This window comes from Ovis canadensis, chromosome 19 (genome assembly GCF_042477335.2).
Source record: "Ovis canadensis isolate MfBH-ARS-UI-01 breed Bighorn chromosome 19, ARS-UI_OviCan_v2, whole genome shotgun sequence".
NCBI lineage: Eukaryota > Metazoa > Chordata > Mammalia > Artiodactyla > Bovidae > Ovis > Ovis canadensis.
In genome coordinates this window covers 36,651,222-36,672,613 of record NC_091263.1, presented here as the reverse complement: position 1 = coordinate 36,672,613, position 21,392 = coordinate 36,651,222, and the positions used below count along the sequence as shown (strand labels likewise).

Genomic DNA, 21,392 nt, shown 5'->3' with positions numbered 1-21,392 from the left:
TCCAAGTTTAGTACCTCTGAATAGTATTTTATTTCTTTATCAAAGTTATGCACTCAGTCACTTAAGAATTCTGCACTTAGTCAAGTTATACATCAAGTGTGACTTTCTCTTAGATTGCCTATAAATGTGAATCAAAACATATCAAGGCATAGGAAAGCATTTCTCTGAAATTCCTCATCACAATTCCTAAAGCATTTGAAAACTTTTTTCCTATCTTCAACAGTAAAACTTGAAGAAAAGGATAGAGTTATCCTACCACCTTGTGGACTGTTAGGGTATAGCTGCTTCAGAGCCTAAAGCATATTTTAAGAATGGGAGGACAGAAAACACTCAACAGTAGTTGCTCATGTTTTCCCATCACCTCCAGTTATTCTGCCTCTAATTCCTCATCTTTACATCTTAACCATTACTCAAAATGTAGTTTAAATGTCCTCACCATTATGTATGAATTATTTTATCAGCAAATTATAGACCATCTACAAGTAATTTTACTCTGGGTATTATGCCTATCAACGGATGGGAATATCAGACTATCTTACCTGCCTCCTGAGAAATCTGTATGCAGATCAAGCAGCAACAGTTAGAACCAGATATGGAACAACAGACTGGTTCCAAATTGGGAAGGGAGTATGTGAAGGCTGGATATTGTCACCCTGCTTATTTAATTTATATGCAGAGTACATCATGCAAAATACCAGGCTGGATGAAACACAAGCTGCAATCAAGATTGCCAGGAGAAATATCAATAATCTCAGATACACAGATGATACCACCCTTATGGCAGAAAGTTAAGAAGCATTAAAGAGCCTCTTGATGAAAGTGAAAGAGAGTAAAAAAGTTGGTTTAAACTCAACATTCAAAAAAACAAAGATTATGGCATCTGGTCCCATCACCTCACGGCAAATAGATGGAGAAACAGTGACAGACTTTTTTTTCTTGGGCGCCAAAACCACTGCAGATGGTGACTGCAGCCATGAAATTAAAAGACATTTCCTCCTTAAAAGAAAAGTTATGACCAATCTAGACAGCATATTAAAAAGCAGAGACATTACTTTGCCAACAAGTGTCCATCTAGTCAAAGCTATGGTTTTTCCAGTAGTCATGTATGAATGTGAGAGTTGGGACTAGAAAGAAAGCTGAGCACCAAAGAATTGATGCTTTTGAACTGTGGTGTTGGAGAAGACTCTTGAGAGTCCCTTGGACTGCAAGGAGATCCAACCAGTCCATCCTAAAGGAAATCAGTCCTGAATATTCATTGTAAGGACTGATGTTGAAGCTGAAACTCCAATAGTTTGGCCACCTGATGTGAAGAACTGACTCATCTGAAAAGACCCTGATGCTGGGAAAGATTGAAGGCAGGAGGGGAAGGGGATGACAGAGGATGAGATGGTTGGATGACATCACCGACTCAATGGACACAAGTTTGAGCAAGCTCCAGTAGTTGGTGATGGACATGGAACCCTGGAGTGCTGCAGTCCATGAGGTCGAAAAGAGTCAGACACGACTGAGCAACTAAACTGAACTTACTACATCTATTATATTTTTCACCAATTTCTAACTTAACGTGTTTGTTCATCTATCTCTCACCCCTATTTGGAGGCAGTGTACATACAAGTTTATGGACTAGCACAGCAGCATCCTCATAAGATGGAGGTAAAAAACATTCATGTGATAAATATTTGTTAAAAGAATAAATATGAATGTGAATGGTATGAAACTTCATAGGGACATATGAGAGAAAATTCAGAAAGCAATTATTCTATATGCAATCAATACAAGATTATTTTCATTTGGCTTAAACATAAAGTTGCAATTAATATTAAAAGATTTTAAATAATATTTTATAATATTTTCAGATTTTGCTAGAAAATAGAATAATTCATAAACAAGTAATTGCTGAAAATATGATAGGCTGAGGAATTTTCAATCATTCAACAAGATGGCAGATTTTTATAATGTTATATTCATATGCACTTTGGGTTGACTTTAATAATTCTAGTGGAGAAGGAAAGGGCAACCCACTCCAGTACTCTTGCCTGGAGAATCCCAGGGACAGAGGAGCCTAGTGGGCTGCCATCTATGGGGTCGCACAGAGTTGGACACGACTGAAGCGACTTAGCAGCAGCAGCAGCAGTGAAGGAAACCAAGTCATTGTTTTTAAATGGCCACATCATAGAATCATCTCTAATTATAAATTAAAATTATAAGATAATGACTAAATGAAAATGTGTCTTTGCTCTAAACCTCCATGCTACCTTATTGGTTCCTCTTATTTTCCAGCTGGTATTACAAAGTCTTACATTCACTGGAAGTATTTTGAGGACATGTAGACTGCGAATACTGAAACCGGCTCATGCCTGCTCTCACCAATAGCTTACTACTCAGAAATTTTCAAGCCATTTGTTAAACTGTTGGTAGGCTGAAACTGGTTATGGTAGGAACATTTATACAACAGAAATCAGAAAATAAATTAAAATACTTAAAAAATATTTTAATCAGGTTTAACTTTTCCACATCTCATTTTCTCTACTTGCATTATGTAATGAGGAGAGGCAGAGGAGTTCCTACTGCACAAGACTCGAAGGATTGAACAAAATAACCCACATAAAAGGCTGTGTCTACTGTCTGGCATATTAATCGTGCTCACCAAATACTATAATCATTCTCCTTACCCCATCACAGTGCCTTGAAAGAAGTAAATCTCTCAATAAAGACTCAGTTGTTAAATGATAAATAAAATAAAGAATTTCAATGGAATATTTTAAGACATGTTAACACTGATAGTAGTTCCAGGGTAAAAACAGGGCAGATCATTACGAGGGATATAAGCTCTTTGCTGAAAAATAACCCAGACTTCTTTTCTTTGCCTCTTCCTGCTCGAAATAAATTGACAGATTTTTATCTCAAAAATTTCCAGTTACATTCATTTAGATTAAAATTCTAGATATATTTATCTACATAAATATAGATATAAAGAGATATACAAATCTTTGTTTCCTTCTGCATTTTTCTGCCCTTCTGATTCAATCTAAAATGCCTTCCTTTCTCCTGTTCTTCTTAGTTTATTTCACAATGCAAAATATATAATTTATGTCTCATTTTGCTCCAGAAAAGGTTTGTTGTAAATAATAGATAATGTGGCTTCATGGTTAGTGAATAAGCTTTTTAAGTTTCTCCAACAGAAGAAAATGAAGTAGCTTTTTACTAAGTCTCTTTCACTGATCCCATACTCCTGTTTGATTGGCCAATGGCAGAAAATGGGTTTTCTTAAACTGACCCTTGGGGAAAGAAAAAATTAAGTTTCCAAGCACAAAGCTGAAAACCAAATTATCAAGAATTTCAGACACTTTCCAAAAAGGAACACAAGAAATCTCCTTGGCCTTCAAAGTTGATGTCACCCTTTAATCTCTTTACCCACCTCATCACAATCCTAATACGGTGTTTCTTTAGATATAAGGGTGCTTCCAATAACTATATTTAAGGATCTGCTGTAGCTTCATTTGCTGACTAATAAAACCAAAAAAATGGAAATAACTCTCCAAGCAAGAATACTGGAGTTGGTGGCCATTCCCTTCTCCAGGGAACCTTCCTGTCTCAGGGATAGAACCTGGGTCTCCTGTAACTACTTAGTTGCAAAAACAGACTGGCATATGATTTACTCCAGATGGTTTGGAATAAAATTCCAGTTGCTCAGATATAAATTTATTCATATAAAATTTTGCTCCCCTTACTTAGCTATTATTAATTAGCACAGAGATTTTTTAATGGGGGAAAAATAAAATATTGGCTCAATAATATCACTAAGATGATCATTTGCCCTAGAGAATATACAATTCTGTCCATGATCATTCTAGTTTAAAAATAAACAGACTGAAACAAATAGCACATCCACAATGCACTGGCTGATGCAAGTGCTTTGTTAAGTGAAATATTTACTTCAATCCTGGTCTACCCTTATCCAAGAACATTTCGATGACACAGTATGTGACAGAAGGGGCTTCCTCTAGAAGTAGAAATAGGTAGGTGAGTTAGAAATTAAAATTTCAACTAACTTGCAGGCACTGATAAGATGAAACAATACACTGTATTTGATTCACCTCCTGGTCTGTTTCCAAAGGACATCATCAAACACAATGATTCTTTTTCCCAACAGCTGTCACCACCAACTCGGCTATAATTTGTATTTTCCCTTTGTGTTTGAATTCAGACTGAGAGCAGATGGCTGGACTCAGTGCCAGGGCAGAGGTAAAATGAACTGTCTTACCTAAAGAGGTACTGCCAGAGTTCATTAAGACAAAAGTCCCAGCACCAAATACCTAAAAAATCTAGGGTCTAGAAAACACAATCTGAACTTCCTGTATAATTTACCAAATAAAAACAAAAAACTCACTTTGGGGGAAAACTTTAATAAATTTGCTAAGAGGTGAGGATAAGACTCACATATTTCATCTTCAGAGAGAATCGGTTTCTCCTGTCATCAACTCTGTAATTTCCAGTCTCTGTAAAAAGCAAATTATTATATTAAATGTTCCTATAAGCTGAGCTCACGGCTGAATTCCAGGATGTAAAATTTCACCTTCCAGAGCTAAAACTTTACTAAAGCAAATAGGTTCAAAAAATATTTCACTTTTTTAAAAATTGCAAATTAATATCACAAGGGAAGAGCTAAATGAAAGGTGAAACTTTTCAACTGAGGGGATTAAAGCTAGAATCAACTAGGGAAGGAAATTCAGACCTGCAAGATATAATCAGTCATTTATTAACCATGTAGTGTTTTTATAATATATAACTGAAAGTGGAAGAGTTAGGATTAGAATGACACTGGAAAAAAACCCTACTACTATTACAAAGAAAGTTTTATTTCCCATAAAAATAAACTTCTCGCCTTCTTTTCTGAAGGTGAAAAGTCTGGCATTCAAAAGGCCACTTATTTTGCCTCTCCTCAGTGGCACAGGAATGGAGAATTTGGTTGCCTCCATTTACTTAAAATGCCTAAAAGATAAAGACAGTGGAACTAGAAATTGCTCCTGTGGCCCTTCATAAATTGGTTTTCCCTACACTCTGATTAGTACCAAGAGATAGAATCCCAACTGCAAATAGATTTATATTATTCAGTACTTTCTCTCAGCTAACTCAAATTGGTAAAATCAAGGCAATAACAATTGACTGTCACAAGGCAGAGGCCTCAGTAGCCTAAGAGGCTATTCTTAGTAGTCAGATTTCAGGATTAGAATATCCAGTAGTAAGATAAAGATTTTTTTTTTTGAGGCAAAACAATTAATTAACCTGATTGTTTTTTCAAAGCCCAAGGACACAGAACTTAGGAAAAAAAACAACTCTCAACTTAAATGATGCCATTATCTACATGAAAGAAAGTGTTAGTCACTGAGTCCTGACTGACTCTTTGTGACCCCATGGACTATAGCCCACCAGTCTCCTCTATCTTTGGAATTCTCCAATTAAGAATACTGTAGTTGGTGGCCATTCCCTTCTCCAAGGAATCTTCCTGTCTCAGGGATAGAACCTGGGTCTCCTGCATTGCAGGCTGACTCTTTACCATCTGAGTCTCCAGGGAAGTTCCTCATCTACAATTACTATACTTTCAAATAAGATAAAAGATGGTGTGATATATGTATACATAGTATATATTTCTTTAAGTTTCATCATTTCTAAACCTTTATTTACTCCACAGTAGCTGGAAGAAGCAACAGTTAGAACCAGACATGAAACAATGGACTGGTTCAAAATTGGGAATGGGGTATATCAAGGCTGTATATTGTCACCCTGCTTATTTAACTTATATGCAGAGCACATCATGTGAAATGTAGGGCTGGATGAGGCACAAGCTGGAACCAAGATTGCCAGGAGAAATATCAACAATCTCAGATACGCAGATGACACCAACCTTATGGCAGAAAGTGAAGAGGAATTGAAGAGCCTCTTGATGAAGGTGAAAGAGGAGAGTGAAAAAGTTGGCTTAAAATTCAACATCCAAAGAACTAAGATCAAGGCATCTGGTCCCATCACTTCATGGCAAATAGATGGGGAAACAATGGAAACAGTGACAGGTTTTATTTTCCTGGGCTCCAAAATCACTGTGGATGGTGACTGCAGCCATGAAATTAAAAGATGCTTGCTCCTTGGAAGAAAAGATAAGACAAACCAGATAGCATATTAAAAAGAAGAGACATTACTTTGCCTACAAAGGTCCATCTAGTGAAAGCTATGGTTTTTCCCGTAGTCATGTATGGATGAGAAAACTGGACAATAAAAAAGGCTGAGCACCAAGGAATTAATACCCTCGAACTGTGGCGTTGGAGAAGATTCTTGAGAATCCCTTGGGCAGCAAAGAGATCAAATCAGTCAATCCTAAAGAATATCAACCCTAAATATTCATTTGAAGGACTGATGCTTAAGCTGAAGTGCCAATATTTTGGCCACCTGATGCAGAGAGCCGACTCATCTCCCTGATGCTGGTAAAGATTGAAGACAGAAGGAGGAGATGAAATGGTTGGATGGCATCACCAACTCGATGGATATGAGTCTGAGCAAACTCCAGGATATAGTGAGGGACAGGGAAGCCTGGTGTGCTACAGTCCATGGGGTTGCAAAGAGTCATACCCAACTAAGCGACTGAACAAGCTGGAAGAAAGGCAATCTCTGAATATGGCTAAGATATGTTAACACAAATGGTGAGAAACTTTGTCTTTACAGGCAGTTTCAGACCTGGGCCCAAATTCCACTCTACCTGTCATACATATGGAAGTGAAGTGAAGTGAAAGTCACCAGTCATGTCCAACTCTTTGTAACCCCATGAACTACAGCACGCCAGTAATTTACTTAATTTATCTGAACTTCAATTCCCAAAACTTTTTAAATAGGGATAATATTGCCTACTTCATGGACAAGAAACGTATATATACAATGTATATAATATGTAGAAATGTATATAGAAAAGAAACGTATATAGTATGAAGTATAAAGCCTAGAAATATGCTGCCCAATACAGTAGGCACTAACTACATGTGGCTATTTAAATCAAATTTAGATAGATTAAAATTAAATTTAAATTTAGTTCTACAGTCACACTAAGCATATCCCAGTAACCAACAATCACCTATGGCTGGTACAGAACATTTTTATCATCAGAGAAACTTTTGGACACTAGAGAAGGAAATGGCAACCCACCCCAGTGTTCTTGTCTGGAGAATCCCAGGGATGGGGGAGCCTGGTGGGCTGTCGACTATGGGGTCGCACAGAGTGGGACACGACTGAAGCGACTTAGCAGCAGCAGCAGCAACAGGAGAATATTAAGTTAATAGTCTAAAAGCCTTCTCTCTTTATTCTACTCCTACTGTTTCTTCTCCTGCAATGCCCTTTCCTAATCTCATAAATCCTATTCATTCTTCAAGGCCTATGGCAAATAACCCCTTCTCCATGAAGCTTTCTCCAAATTTCCCACCTACAAGTGATCTTTCTTTTGTTGTTCAATTTCTTAAACTTCCTTACATCCTTAGTTATACTCTAACGAATTGAATTGCATAAGTAACTCCTGGGTAACAGCAAGTACATAGCCAAGTCTGATAAAATATTTACTAGATAACTACCTTCAAGCCTATACTTCCAATGGTGTTTAAGACTCCTCATTCAGGATGATCCCATTTCCTATTAATAAGGATCTTCTCTTGGATTTGAATCATCCTCTGGGAAGACAGACAAGAACACTAAGGCATTTATAACTACTGTGTAATCATCTGCTGTGTGATAACTGTATGCACTATTCCCAAAGAACATCTGTAGCCTCTGGGGCAGCAGGCTGTGATCTTCAGAGTGAACCTGACACGTGTGGCTTTATGACAGTCCTGTCAGTATGAATATTTCAGTTCAGTTCGGTTCAGTCACTCAGTCATGTCCAGCTCTTTGTGACCCCATGGACTGCAGCACGCCAGGCTTCCCTGTCCATCATCAATTCCTGGAGTTTACTCAAATTCATGTCCATTGTGTCGGTGAAGCCGTCAAATTATCTCATCCTCTGTCGTCCCCTTCTCCTCCCACTCTCAATCTTGAATACAGCTTGTGCTTCATCCAGCCCAGCATCAAGATTTCCAGGAAAAATATCAGTAACCTCAGATATGCAGATGACACCACCCTTATGGCAAAAAGTGAAGAAGAACTAAAGAGCCTCCTGATGAAAGTGAAAGAGGAGAGTGAAAAAGTTGGCTTAAAACTCAACATTCAGAGAACTAAGATCATGCATCTGGTCCCATCACTTCATGGCAAAAAGATGGTGAAACAGTGGAAACAGTGACAGACTTTCTATTTTTTGGCTCCAAAATCACTGCATATGGTAACTGCAGCCATGAAATCAAAGGATGCTTGCTCTTTGGAAGAAAAGCTATGACCAACCTAGACAGCATATTAAAAAGCAGAGAGATTACTTTGCCAACAAAGGTCCATCTAGTGAAGTCTATGGTTTTTCCAGTAGTCATGTATGGGTGTGAGTTGGACTAGAAAGAAATCTGAGTGCCGAAGATTTGATGCTTTTGAACTGTGTGGTGTTGGAGAAGACTCTTGAGAGTCCCTTGGAGAGCAAGGAGATCCAACCAGTCCATCTTAAAGGAAGTCAGTCCTCGGTATTCTTTGGAAGGACTGATGCTGAAGCTGAAACTCCAAAGTTTGGTCACCTGATGTGAACAACTGACTTATCTGAAAGGATCCTGATGCTGGGAAAGATTGAAGGCGGGAGAAGGGGACAGAGGATGAGATGGTTGGATGGCATCACCAATGTGATGGACAGGAGTTTGAGTAGACTCCCAGATTGGTGATGTACAAGGAAGTCTGGCGTGCTGCAGTCCAGTTCAGTTGCTCAGTCCTGTCCGACTTTGCGACCTCATGGACTGCAACAGGCAGCCAAGAGTCAGATAGAACTGAACGAGTGAACTGAAGTGATCCACAACTGGAATCCATCTTCAGCTGAGCTGAAACCCTAATACTTTTATAAGAGTATCTGAAGCCAAAAAGTAGATGCTATCACTGAGGAATTGCAGAGAAAGTGAGAAAGGGGCCCTGAGAGAAACCTGTGACAACCGCCCCCATTTCAGTCACGCCCGAAGACAGGACAGTAAAGACGGTCTGCGCGAGGCAAGCGCACCCAGGACGGGGCCCCCACCATCTGTGAGAGAGGGTTTCACATAGAAGCAGCAGAACAGTCGAGTCAACGAGCTTTGGGAAAGTTCAAAATATTCCACTGGATTCAGCAATTTCGATGTTATCGGCATCCTTTGCGGTACCAGGCTTGGTTTTCTCAGAGCAGGGGACGTCAACAGGGAACAGAGATTCCAGTCAGGGAGCGCGCGGACCCTACACAGACTTCCGATGCCAGGTCAGGCTACCTGGCCTCCGAGCACAATCCCTGTAACACGCCCCGGAGCCACTCCACAAATTTCAGGTCTGCAGACACCCAAGGGGTGCCTTCCCCACCTCAGCGTAGGGCGCGCCCCTCCCCGCCCCCCGCCAGGTAGAACTTCCAAACCCTCAGACACGGACAAACGACGTCGCCTCGAAAGCCCTCCCTGGGCGCACAGGAAAACGTCAAGCACTTCACTGTGTCCCCAAAGCTCTGTCCGTACCTTACAAGGTTTTGTATTATTTGCTGTGCGTCTGACTCAAAGCAAAAAGTGAGCCAGACAATAAATTGAAGGAAAGCTGAGCGTGGAGCGAGGAGCCACTCGTGAGCAGCGGTATAAAAACTACCGCTCCCAGGAGGCTGTGGGGCCCCAGGGCTAGACTCCCAGCGTCCTCTGCGAGGCTCAAGCGGTCTAGGTGGTAGGAGCACCGTGTCGGGGCAGAACGGTCGCTGAGGCCCTGGAGAACTGGCCCTGGCACAATGGCAAAGTGTGAGGAGGCGCCTGAGGCCTTGAAGGACCAGCTGGACGTTGCGCGTGGCCTTGAAAATCTGCCTGTGAGCGCCTGGCCCCCAGGGGCAGAGCCTGAGCCCTTTCAGGTAGGGGCGGGGCTCGACTGGCCCGAGAGCTGCGCGCGGCCCCCGAGGGCGTGGCCGGCATCTTTTTTGTGGGGCGGGGCTAGGCGGTCTCGCGCGCTGCATGCGCAGCGTCGGGGTCCGGGCTGGCGCCTTTCCAGGAAGCGTGCTAGTAGGGTAGGAGGTCGTTGCGCTCGGTTCGCAATTACCTAAGTGGTCGTCTTTCGATGGTTGACGGTCACGCTTGCTTCGGGTTGTTCAAGTTTTTCGACCATTTTTTTTTTCTTAACCCAATCTCACAACTATCTGCGCGTGGAAATAGGTCTTAAATTGTCGTTTCCGGTTTTTTTTCAGTTAACTCTTCACAGTGACCTTTACAAGGTCTTTTCTACCCTAAGAATGGCAGTTCACTTAAGAGAAAACCAGAAGTTTCCTGAGGTGCCTTGGAAAAAGCCTTGAGAATCTGGCTTTTTCTCCTAGTTCTGTCCCCAGAACTCACTGAAAGATAGGGAGCAAATCACTGGCCTCTCAGGTCTCAGGTGTCTTGTTTTTAAGATCCCAGTGTCATGATTAAAAACTTAACCTTTAGAGTCAGACTTAGTTGAGGCCTCCCCCATGCTGTTGAGAGCTTTGGCAAGTATAAATAGCCTCGGCTAGACCTTCAGAGCCCTCTCGTGTGCTATTAAAATAATAGTACCTCTTTCCAGATTGCTTTGAGAATTACAGGTAAAATACAGTTCCTTGTTTGATGAAAGAACTCAATAAATGTTCACTAATATTACCTCAAAGCTCTTTCTGCTCCAACTTTTCACTCTCTGAGCTTGTCCTACATGTTGCTTAAGAAATAAGGAATGACCCAAAAAAAAAAAAAAAACCCACAAAAAACAAGAATGTTGGAGTGAAACAGCCCTGTACATGGAAATATAGGAGAGCTAGGTTCAGGGTTTATCATCTTAGCCATGTCTCAGAGCCTGAGTTTCTTCATCTCCAAAATGAAAGTAAACGTTTTATTCTCCTTGTCACACCCATAATCAATATCAAACCCTGCCTGTCCTCTTCCTAGGGTTATTTTGAGAATCAAGTAAGACAATAAAGATTCATAGCAGTTTTCAAAGAGTAGAGCAGGATATTTATGTTGGAAATGGTTATTTTTCTTCAAACTACGTTAGGCAGTTTGTGGTTAATAATACAGTTGACAAGCACCATATTAAACACTGATCCCAAAAAGCTTATTGAAGACCAAACACTGCTAAATGCCTGGTCAAAAACACTGATTTGTTTTCTTTCTTCAAAAAATAACTGAGTGCCTATAATGTGCCCGGCATGTTAAACTAGGCATAGAAGACAAAATGGTAACAATACAGTTCCTGCCCTTGAGCTTACAAGAGCATATAGAAAGCACTGTATGGGGAAGGGGTGGGGTGGAGGAAGCCCTGTGATTGATCCTTACACCTACAGTTGGTGGGCTTAAATGAAAATCAGGAAACTAAGACTCAATTCCATGGTGTTCTAGCTTCCTGGCTGTGTGCACAGCTCTGAGACCACTAAGAGTTACAAATAGAAGATAAGCTCCCTTCCTTAAGGAGCTTATAGCCTTACCAAGAAGTTAAAGCATTCCTGAAACATGTAATGACAAGTCTAAAAGTGCCTTCAACTAGTTTGTTCCCATATATTCATGAAGCATGATACCAGTCTTAAAAAAGGTCAAAACAGTTTGCTTGCCCCAAACCCTACCTTCACAGACATAGGTACACATAAGAATTAAGGCACAGAGAATTCAAGGTAAAAATAACTTTGTGTCTAGTTTGCTTTTGGGTCCTATATGAAAAGGCAAAAAGGACATTCAGATACTCAAGATTGGAAACAAGTACATCATAATGCTATTGGTGTTGAAACACAAGTAGAAAATAAACTGATTTTCTTGAACTAAGAGCTGGATCTAGCCATGTTTTCAGGTTTCTAAAACCAGCCTCAGATATCCTTTTTAAGATCTCAACTTGGCCTTGACAAGAATGATCTGGCTCACAGTCTCCTAATAGCTGCTTGGAGGAAAAACAAACTCACGGGGCTAGAGGCCAAGTACAAAGATTCTTGTAGCTGGTGTTTCAAAACAACCAAAAAAGGAATGAAGATTTTCACAGCACTTCCTTAAAATCCAGAATTGAGGTCTAGGGTTTAAGCCTGGAATATTGTGCAATGACATGTTTTAGTTTCTGGGGCTGTGGTATAGAATGTGACTCAAAAACATCAGTCTTTCAATCAGAAATTATTCAGAGCTGAAATTAAGCAGTCAAATAACACTCCCTGAGTCAGCTGCTCTGTGCCTAATACCATGGATAGGAACCCAACACCTATCACCATTCCATACCCCAAACCTCATGACCATGCCTTTCCTTAAGATATATATACTTGTTAGAAAGGTCAGACCTACACACTTAGTACAACCAGAGAGCCTGAAAGTCTCTGCCACTTAAGATTCCAAAGTTCATGCTATTAATAAGTGCACACATAGTTCAGAGAAGGGAGAAATTAATTGTATATGAGGGTAGCCAAGGAGGTATATTTACTCTAACAGTCTTCTCTTTGCATTTTGGCTTCTTGGGTGACTGCTTATAAAAAATTTTCTCTTAAGTTTTCTGTCAAAAAACGTGAATTCTCCACCCAGTTCTTCAAGGATCTGGTTTCTAGTGCATTTTGAACTGATCATTTTGTATTTATTTCCAACTCTTACCTGGTCAATTTTGTGCTTTGATACATACATGGAAAAAGTAAAGCTTATGTTGTGACAACTGAAAAAGTGATAAAAATCCCATGTCCTCTTTTCTGTTTTTCTGAGTGATTCTTTCTAAACCCCAGCATGTGCATGTTGTTTGTTGATAAGTCGCTAAGTGGTGTCCCACTTTTTTGCGACCCCGTGGAACATGTGCATAGAGTAGACAATAAGGCAGTATTTACTGATGAATGAAGACAGTCTGTACTGGGTCAGCTCTTGGTATTCCCTGCTCCAGATGGTTAAGTAATGGAGGTAGGAAGATAATCATATGGTTTCCCACAGATATTTTGGTTTGAGTATGTTTAAACCTGAGAGGTTTAACTGAAGAACCTGTTTGTTTTTTTTCCACCGCTACTAAATGGCTACTGTATAATTCATATTGAACACTTATGAGCCAGCCACTGGAGTAAGCTTTTTATGTGGTTTCTCACATTTATTTCCTTCATAGCAACCTGTAAGAGAGATAAGATAGGAAGGGAATGTTTAGAGAGCTTAAGTAATATGCCAGAAATATATGATGTTATAAATATAAAAATCTAGAAATGATATCTAGAAGAATTTAAGAAAGTGACTATTTTAAAAGTATGAAGAAGCTGACACAGAGTATAATATTATGTTAATTAAATTTCTTGAGAACATTCCCCCCTCAAATATAGCTATTATCCCTGATTTATAGTTGCTAACCTAAAGTTCAGCAAGTCACTTGCTGTAAGTCATGGTGCTAATACGAGCCTGGACCTGTGCATGTCTCCTCTGGGACATTCCATGTTCTGCATTAAGAAGGTCTCTATTGCTTGCCCAGAGTTCCAGGCAGCAGTCACAGAGTTCCTGGCTGGCCTCCTGCCCGCTTTGCTCTCATCTCACTTCCCAGCTGGAGACCTCATTGCTTATTAGCCGTTTATATCTTTGACTAAATTTTCCAGCCATTTCCTGGAACCATGCTCAGCTTCCACTCTGGGTGTATTAGTCAAGACTCATTTGTTTGTAAGAAACATAAATACAATACAAACTGACTCAGGCAAAAAAGGGAAGCAATTGCCCCACATAACAGCAGAGTCCAAGAGCAGTAACTATAGGCATCTCTGGATCCAGAACACTCAAGCTATCATCAGATATCTCTACCACCTCCCCACTTCACACCCCTGCTAGCACCCATGTCCTGTGGTGGGCCACACACTCAGTAGGTCGAGTGTCTGTGCTAGATCTTAGGAATGCCTGGTAGATACTCTACAATTTATGAACCCCTGTAAGAGGGTTTCCCCTGTGGCTCAGTGGTAAAGAGTCTGCTTGCAGTGCAGCAGCCACAGGAGACATGGGTTTGATCCCTGGATTAGGACAATCCCATAGAAGAGGACTGGCAACCCACTCCAGTATTCTTGCCTGGGAAATCCCATGGACAGAGGAGCATGGCAGTCTACAGTCCATGGGGTCACAAAGAATCAGACATGACTCAGTGACTAAGCACATACAACACATACATCTGTGTCAAAAAAGAAAATCACCTTAGAGTTTAGTGCTTTCTATAATACATTAAAATTATATGCACCTTTAAAGAAAAGTGAAAGTGTTAGTTGCTCAGTCGTGTCTGACTCTTTGCGACCCCATGGCTCCTCTGTCCATGGGATTTGCCAGGTAAGAATATTGGAGTGAGTAGCCATTCCCTTCTCCAGGGGATTTTCCTGACCCAGAGATGAAACCCTGGTCTCCTGCATTACAGACAGATTCTTTACTGTCTCAGACACCAGGGAAGCCCATCAGTTCAGTTCAGTTCAGCTGCTCAGTCGTGTCCGACTCTTTGCGACCCCATGAATCGGCCCGCCCGGCCTCCCTGTCCATCACCAACTCCCGGAGTTCATTCAAACTCACGTCCATCAAGTCAGTGATGCCATCCAGCCATCTCATCCTCTGTCGTCCCCTTCTCCTCCTGCCCCCAATTCCTCCCAGCATCAAAGTCTTTTCCAATGAGTCAACTCTTTGCATGAGGTGGCCAAAGTACTGGAGTTTCAGCTTTAACATCATTCCTTCCGAAGAAATCTCAGGGCTGATCTCCTTCAGAATGGATTGGTTGGATCTCCTTGCAGTCCAAGGGACTCTCAAGAGTCTTCTCCAACACCACAGTTCAAAAGCATCAATTCTTCAGCACTCAGCTTTCTTCACAGTCCGACTCTCACATCCATACATGACCGCTGGAAAAACCATAGCCTATGCTATCTAGGTTGGTCATAAATTTTCTTCCAAGGAGTAAGCGTCTTTTAATTTCATGGCTACAGTCACCATCTGCAGTGATTTTGGAGCCCAAAAAAATAAAGTCTGCCACTGTTTCCACTGTTTCCCCATCTATTTCCCATGAAGTGATGGGACCACATGCCATGATCTTCGTTTTCTGAATGTTGAGCTTTAAGCCAACTTTTTCACTCTCCTCTTTCACTTTCATCAAGAGGCTTTTTAGCTCCTCTTCACTTTCTGCCATAAGAGTGGTGTCATCTGCATATCTGAGGTTATTGATATTTCTCCCGGCAATGTTGAGTCCAGCTTGTGCTTCTTACAGCCCAGCGTTTCTCATGATGTACTCTGCATAGAAGTTAAATAAGCAGGGTGACAATATACAGCCTTGACGTACTCCTTTTCCTATTTGGATCCAGTCTGTTGTTCCATGTCCAGTTCTAACTGTTGCTTCAACCGCATATGTACCTTTAAAAACTCATCAATTGAAAAGAATTCTTCATGAACAGTTTTACAAAGTGATAGTAAAGTGTTCACTTTACAAGCACTTCTTAAAATGCCTCAGTAACCATTTCAAAGTTGACTCTTAAAATCTGGAAGTAGATTCTGTATAAGACAGTAGTCACTGAATCTGACTGATAGGGTATGTTTTTCTAAGCCATCTTTTATCCTTTTAGGACACCTCTGCCAAGCTAAAGCTGTAAGAACCCACACAAACAAGAGAAGCTATTTCCGCTCTCCACCCCCAAATCACTTTTTAAGCAGTATTGGCCTTCCCCCGCAGGTACACCCACTCACCATTCTTTCACAGGAGGATGTCAATCCTTCACCCCAGCTCAGCTTTTTTTAAAATATAGGATTCTGCACCTAACTGCATAGCTCCTCTGAGGCCTCCACAGGGAGTGTAACTACATGCTGTTCAATACTTTTTCTGAAAGTATTGACACAGTATTAATAGAAAACTGACTGCAAGGTAGGTTGTTCAAATGTTCCTCTGGATGCACTAAAATCAATCCCTGAATTACTACTGGCTATTCAACTGGTCTCTTGCTGACAGGCTGTGGCAGCATGCCAACAGCCTTTCCCGAGGGTCAGAATGAAGGAGATGAAAAGCAGTCCATGAAACTGCTTCCTGGAAAAGAACAATTTGACAGACTCATTGGTGACATTTCTCTCCCGTCTCCATGCTGGAAAAAGTCAATGCTTCTGAACAGTAAGACTGTTCCTTAGGACAGTACAAGCCATAGCTCTAACCATATTTCCCTCTTTGACTATCCTGGTGCACAGCCGGATGTCCAGTCTACTTCTGCTGCACACTTAGGTATCTAAGCTCACTTGACTTATTTTTCACTTCACCTTACTTTCCTTACCTGTTGTTGTTTATCTTACTTCTTTGTAAGTCTCATTAAAAAGTTCCTTTTTGGAACAAAACAAGTATAAGTCAATGAATTACTCTCTATATAAAGAAATACACTGGGCTCACCAGAGATACTTTGATCTTCAGGGTTGGAGAACATGCTTCATTCTGCCAGTGAGGAAATAACCAGAGGTAAGGCTTCACACAGAGATTTTAGAGTTAGGACTTATTTTTCATAACATCTTATAAATGGGACATTTTGAAAATACAGATACATTTAAAAGACCAAGAAACGTTTTTTTTTATCCCTTTCGCACTTAATAATAAAAAGATATCTATTGTATATATATGTATACAATATATCTACAATAAATTTCAGTATCTATTACTATTATATAACCAGTTTTCGAATTCTGTCTGCAAGTTTTTTGCCAAATTTCTGTTTTGAACATTGTGAAGACTCAAGTAGAACTATAAGGTAACAGTGTTTTTAAAAAGATGAAAGAATATATGAGTTTAGGTAATCTTCAAATTTTAAAAATTATTTCAAAAAATCAACGGAAGACTCTCCCAAAGGTCATTGATTTATCATTTATGACTTTCTTATCCTAAAAAAAGATCTCAGGTAACTCACAATAAAAATACATATGTATATGTATATTATCAGATAAACGTAAAAGAGATCAAAAACTGAAGAGAAAATACTTAGCTGTTTTCAAAAACTAAATTCAGCACTGATTTTCCTGACACTTAAAGCCAAGAGGGAAACAAAATGGATTACAAAATTTCCAATATCTGATAAGAAAGAAAGTGAAGTCGTTCGGTTGTGTCCGACTCTTTGCAACCCCATGGACTGTAGCCCACCAGGCTCCTCCATCCACTGAATTTTCCAGGCAAGAGTACTGGAGTGGGTTGCCATTTCCTTCTCCAGGGGATCTTCCTGGCCCAGAGATTGAACCCAGGTCGCCTGCATTGCGGGCAGACACTTTACCATCTGAGCCACCAGGGAAAATTTCATAATTTTTTCCTAGTGTTATTCCAATACCTAAAAGGAAACCACCGAATTTTAAGTCTAAGAAATAACCTTATGTTTTTTTTAAATTGGAGATGTTTTCAGACAGTATTTTAATATATTTTGTCATTTTTGTTCTGCTTGTTCGAATTGGGAAGTGTCTCAGCGAGAGCTGCTTGAAATACAGATGAGATATATGACGTACCATGCTGACTTACAGTGTTTCTGCTTTTTGCAGTATACTCCTGATCATGTAGCTGGGCCTGGAGCAGATACAGATCCCTCTCAAATAACCTTTCCTGGATGTGCTTGTCTCAAAACTCCCTGCCTCCCTGGTACTTGCTCCTGTCTCCGTCGTGAGAATAACTATGACGATCATTCATGCCTCAGAGATATAGGATCCGAAGCAAAGTGCACTGAGCCAGTTTTCGAATGCAATGTCCTGTGCCAGTGCAGCGAGCGCTGCAGGAACAGAGTGGTCCAGTGGGGTCTGCAGTTCCACCTCCAGGTGTTCAAGACGGATCACAAAGGCTGGGGACTTCGTACCCTGGACTTCATACCAAAAGGACGGTTTGTCTGTGAATATGCCGGTGAGGTGTTAGGAATCTCTGAAGTGCAGAGAAGAATTCAGTTACAAACAATACATGATTCGAATTACATTATAGCCATCAGGGAGCATGTCTGTAATGGGCAGGTAATGGAAACATTTGTGGATCCTGCCTCTATAGGAAATATTGGAAGATTCCTTAACCATTCTTGTGAGCCAAACCTGTTGATGATTCCTGTCCGAATCGACTCGATGGTACCAAAGTTGGCACTTTTTGCAGCCAGAGACATTCTGCCAGAAGAAGAACTCTCTTATGACTATTCAGGAAGATTTCTTAATCTAATGAATAGTGAAGATAAAGAAAGGTTAGATAACGGGAAATTAAGAAAACCTTGTTATTGTGGTGCCAGATCATGTGCTGCGTTCCTGCCCTATGACAGCTCCCTGTACTGCCCCTCAGAAAAGCCAAACACGAGTGAGGAAGGAAGAGCATAGGAGAAATGTGTCTGGCCTCGCAGTGGAAGAGAATGAGAAGGATCCAAGCTTGTTGACTCAGCCCTTCCTGGGTTCCCTTCTTATAAGCAAGTTACCCTCTAGGTTGGTCCCGGCTCTCCAGAAAGCAGCTCACTCATCCCTTAGTCTACAGGAGCCCAGTGGTTGCCTGGCTGCATAAGTTTAATTTGGGAATGTGGCATAGACTACAGATTGTCCAGCAACACTCTCTCCCTTCCTATCCGAATTCTCAGTTTTTAGCTGGGTATGTGACTATCGAGAACATAGTAAGTACTCTACATGCAGACCTTCAGGTTGCAAACTGTCAAAGATGCAGACATGCATTCCATCAGCGTCAGGTGTGAGTGAAGCCACAGCTTGCCCTCAATCTCCTGTTGCTGAAGATGCTTCAGCTCTACCATCATTCACCTCCTTTAGTCAGTAACTCTCCTTGCCTGTTCACTCAGCCAGCCCCTGTATGCCAGCTGTTGTACTGCACTAATGTACTTTTCCAGGTACTGTACTGTAAGATTAAAAATGTTTCATTTTGTGTGTATCTTTGTTTTTTATGTATTTGTGTGAAAAGTATTATAAACCTACCACAGTACAGTACTATATAGTCAATTGTTTTAGTTGGGTGTGTGCTCAGTTATGTCCAACTCTTTGTGACCCCATGGACTGTAGCCTGCCAGAATCCTCTGTCCATGGAATTTTCCAGGCAAGAATTCTGGAGTGGGTTGCCATTTCCTCCTCCAGGGGATCTTCCTGACCCAGGGATCAAACCTGAGTCTCCTGTGTCTCTTGGATTGGCAAACAGATTCTTTATCACTAACACCACCTGGGAAGCTCGTGTTAGTTGGGTACCTAGGCTAACTTTGTTGGACTTAATGAACAAATTGGACTTATTAACATGCTCTTGGAACAGAACTCATTCATATATTACTGTACTCATTCTTCCTAGTTAGATGTGTCTAAGGGACTGTGTTGCAGTTAGTGGAATATGAGGGAAAATGTGTCCTTAAATTGAGACATCCTTTCCTTACCCACCTCTCTTTTCGTCTTGGCTATAAGGTATACATGATAACTGGAGCTGGAGCATGCATCCTAGTCCCCTAAATGAAAAGGAAACCACACACAGCAAAGCAGCAACACTGAAAGGAGTCTGGGGATGGTATATTGTGCAGTGCTCTGTACCAATCTTGATCTGACCCCTCTGGACTTTTAGGTGTGAAACAGTCTTTCCATCATTGATGCTACTGTTATTTTGAATTTTCCAGTACTAGCACCAAACCTAATCAATGATCCAAGGATGCTATGACTATACCTAAGCCTTGCTTTACAATCTATTTTATCAGTAATAAAGCTGATATTTTCATTTCTGTCTGACTCCTGCATTTTATTTCTCATTTGTTGCTGAACAAATCAAGGGAAAGGTCATGATTGATTATCACCTACTAAAACCCTAACGATCACCACCAACAATGAAAACTATAACCATGAGGATGACTTCCATGTGTATAACCAAAAGTCATAAAAGGAAACAAACTAAAAATTTTGCTATATACCATGGCTATACTGGAAAACTTGTGAAGTTATGCCTCAAAACTTCAAACAGCTTCACTCCATATTTTAACAACATGAAAATAACACTGTCCACACCACTGAAGGTGGTGGAAATTTTATAATTGCATTTAAACTTCTGGAGAGGCAAACATCTCTAACTTCCTTCCTTAAAGCAAGAGTGTTTGCTTCCTTAAAGCAAAAACAAAGCTACTGTGGAGGTTTATTAGACTTTTTGAAAGCTAAAATGATTACTTGGGCCCTATAATTTTTCTTGTACATTTAAACTCTACCACCAAGAGACTGAGCTTTAAAAGGTATATCATAAGGTCCCATATTATATATAACATTGTACTCCTGTATATCATAAAAAGGATTGTACATTTAAGTGAATGAAATGTATGGTATGTGCATTATATCTCAATGAAACTGTTAAAGTAATAACTATGTTACAGTGTGCATATCCATATAACATCATCAGGAATGATTCCCTGTGAACAAATGACACTATATACACATAAAATGCCCTAAACTACAAACATACAAATCTGTTCTAAAAGAGAACAGATTTTTTCCTCCAAACTAATCATTTCTTCATACCAACCTTCCTCTGTAACTGTTTCCTTTGAAGCAGTCCTGCTTTTTGTAAGGCAGCTTGTAACCTGAACTTTAAAAGGGCCTTTCAAGTGCTTCAAGTAAATGAGCTACTCAAGAAGCAATAAGGAGAGACTCCTCTGGTTGTCCAGGTTAAGATTCCATGCTTCCACTGCAGGGAATGTGGGTTTGATCCCTAGTCGGGGAACTAAGAATCTGCATGCTCTGTGCCATGGTCAAAAAATAAAAAGTAAAGATAAAATTTAACAACAACATAAAAAGAAGAATAAGGAAATGGTCAGAAGGAACATGAGTGGGTCACTGATTCTACAAATACCCTTTCCTTCTTCCCTCTGCTCCTTATCTATTGAATATCACTGTCTGTGTATAAGCAGTTAGGACATGAGCAGTATCTTCCACGTGATGTCTCTTCCAAAGACAACTCAGCCTTGGAGTTTTTTGTACTCATACACAAGTGTATTCTTAAACAGCACATAGTCCTGGAAATCAGGTGGCGCTAGTGGGAAAGAATCCACCTGCCAATTCAGGTAGACATTAAGAGTCGGGGGTTCACATCCCTGGATCTGGAAGATCTCCTGGAGGAGGCCATGGCAACCCACTCCAGTATTCTTGCCTGGAGAATCCCATGGACAGAGGAGACTAGTGGGCTACAGTCCATGGGGTCACAAAGAGTCGGACATGACTGAGCACACGTGCACCTGGAAATCAGATTCCCAAAGTAAGAGTTAAGACTCTCACATCTTTTATAGGCACTGAATTAACTGCATTTACTTAATTGCTATGTTCCTAAAAAAGCTGACACATACTTTTGAGAACAAATATTAAAAGATATAC

At 40.5% G+C, this 21,392-nt stretch overlaps 1 protein-coding gene and 1 long non-coding RNA gene across 3 annotated transcripts in view; one reads left to right on the top strand and one right to left on the bottom strand.

The window, feature by feature from the left end:
* The window catches only part of LOC138424620 (uncharacterized), a 694,361-nt gene extending 684,394 nt beyond the window's left edge, over window positions 1-9,967 (bottom strand). For both annotated transcript variants that reach the window (XR_011250888.1, XR_011250887.1), the window contains exon 1: window positions 9,630-9,967. This is a non-coding gene — a long non-coding RNA (uncharacterized lncRNA). The remainder of the gene's footprint in view (window positions 1-9,629) is intronic.
* On the top strand, window positions 9,645-19,762 carry LOC138424618 (histone-lysine N-methyltransferase SETMAR). The gene is made up of 2 exons (XM_069561822.1): window positions 9,645-10,003; window positions 17,583-19,762. The coding sequence occupies exons 1-2, from the start codon at window positions 9,887-9,889 to the stop codon at window positions 18,384-18,386; spliced, it is 921 nt and encodes a 306-aa protein (XP_069417923.1). The 5' UTR covers window positions 9,645-9,886; the 3' UTR covers window positions 18,387-19,762.
* The last annotated feature ends 1,630 nt before the right edge of the window (window positions 19,763-21,392 follow it).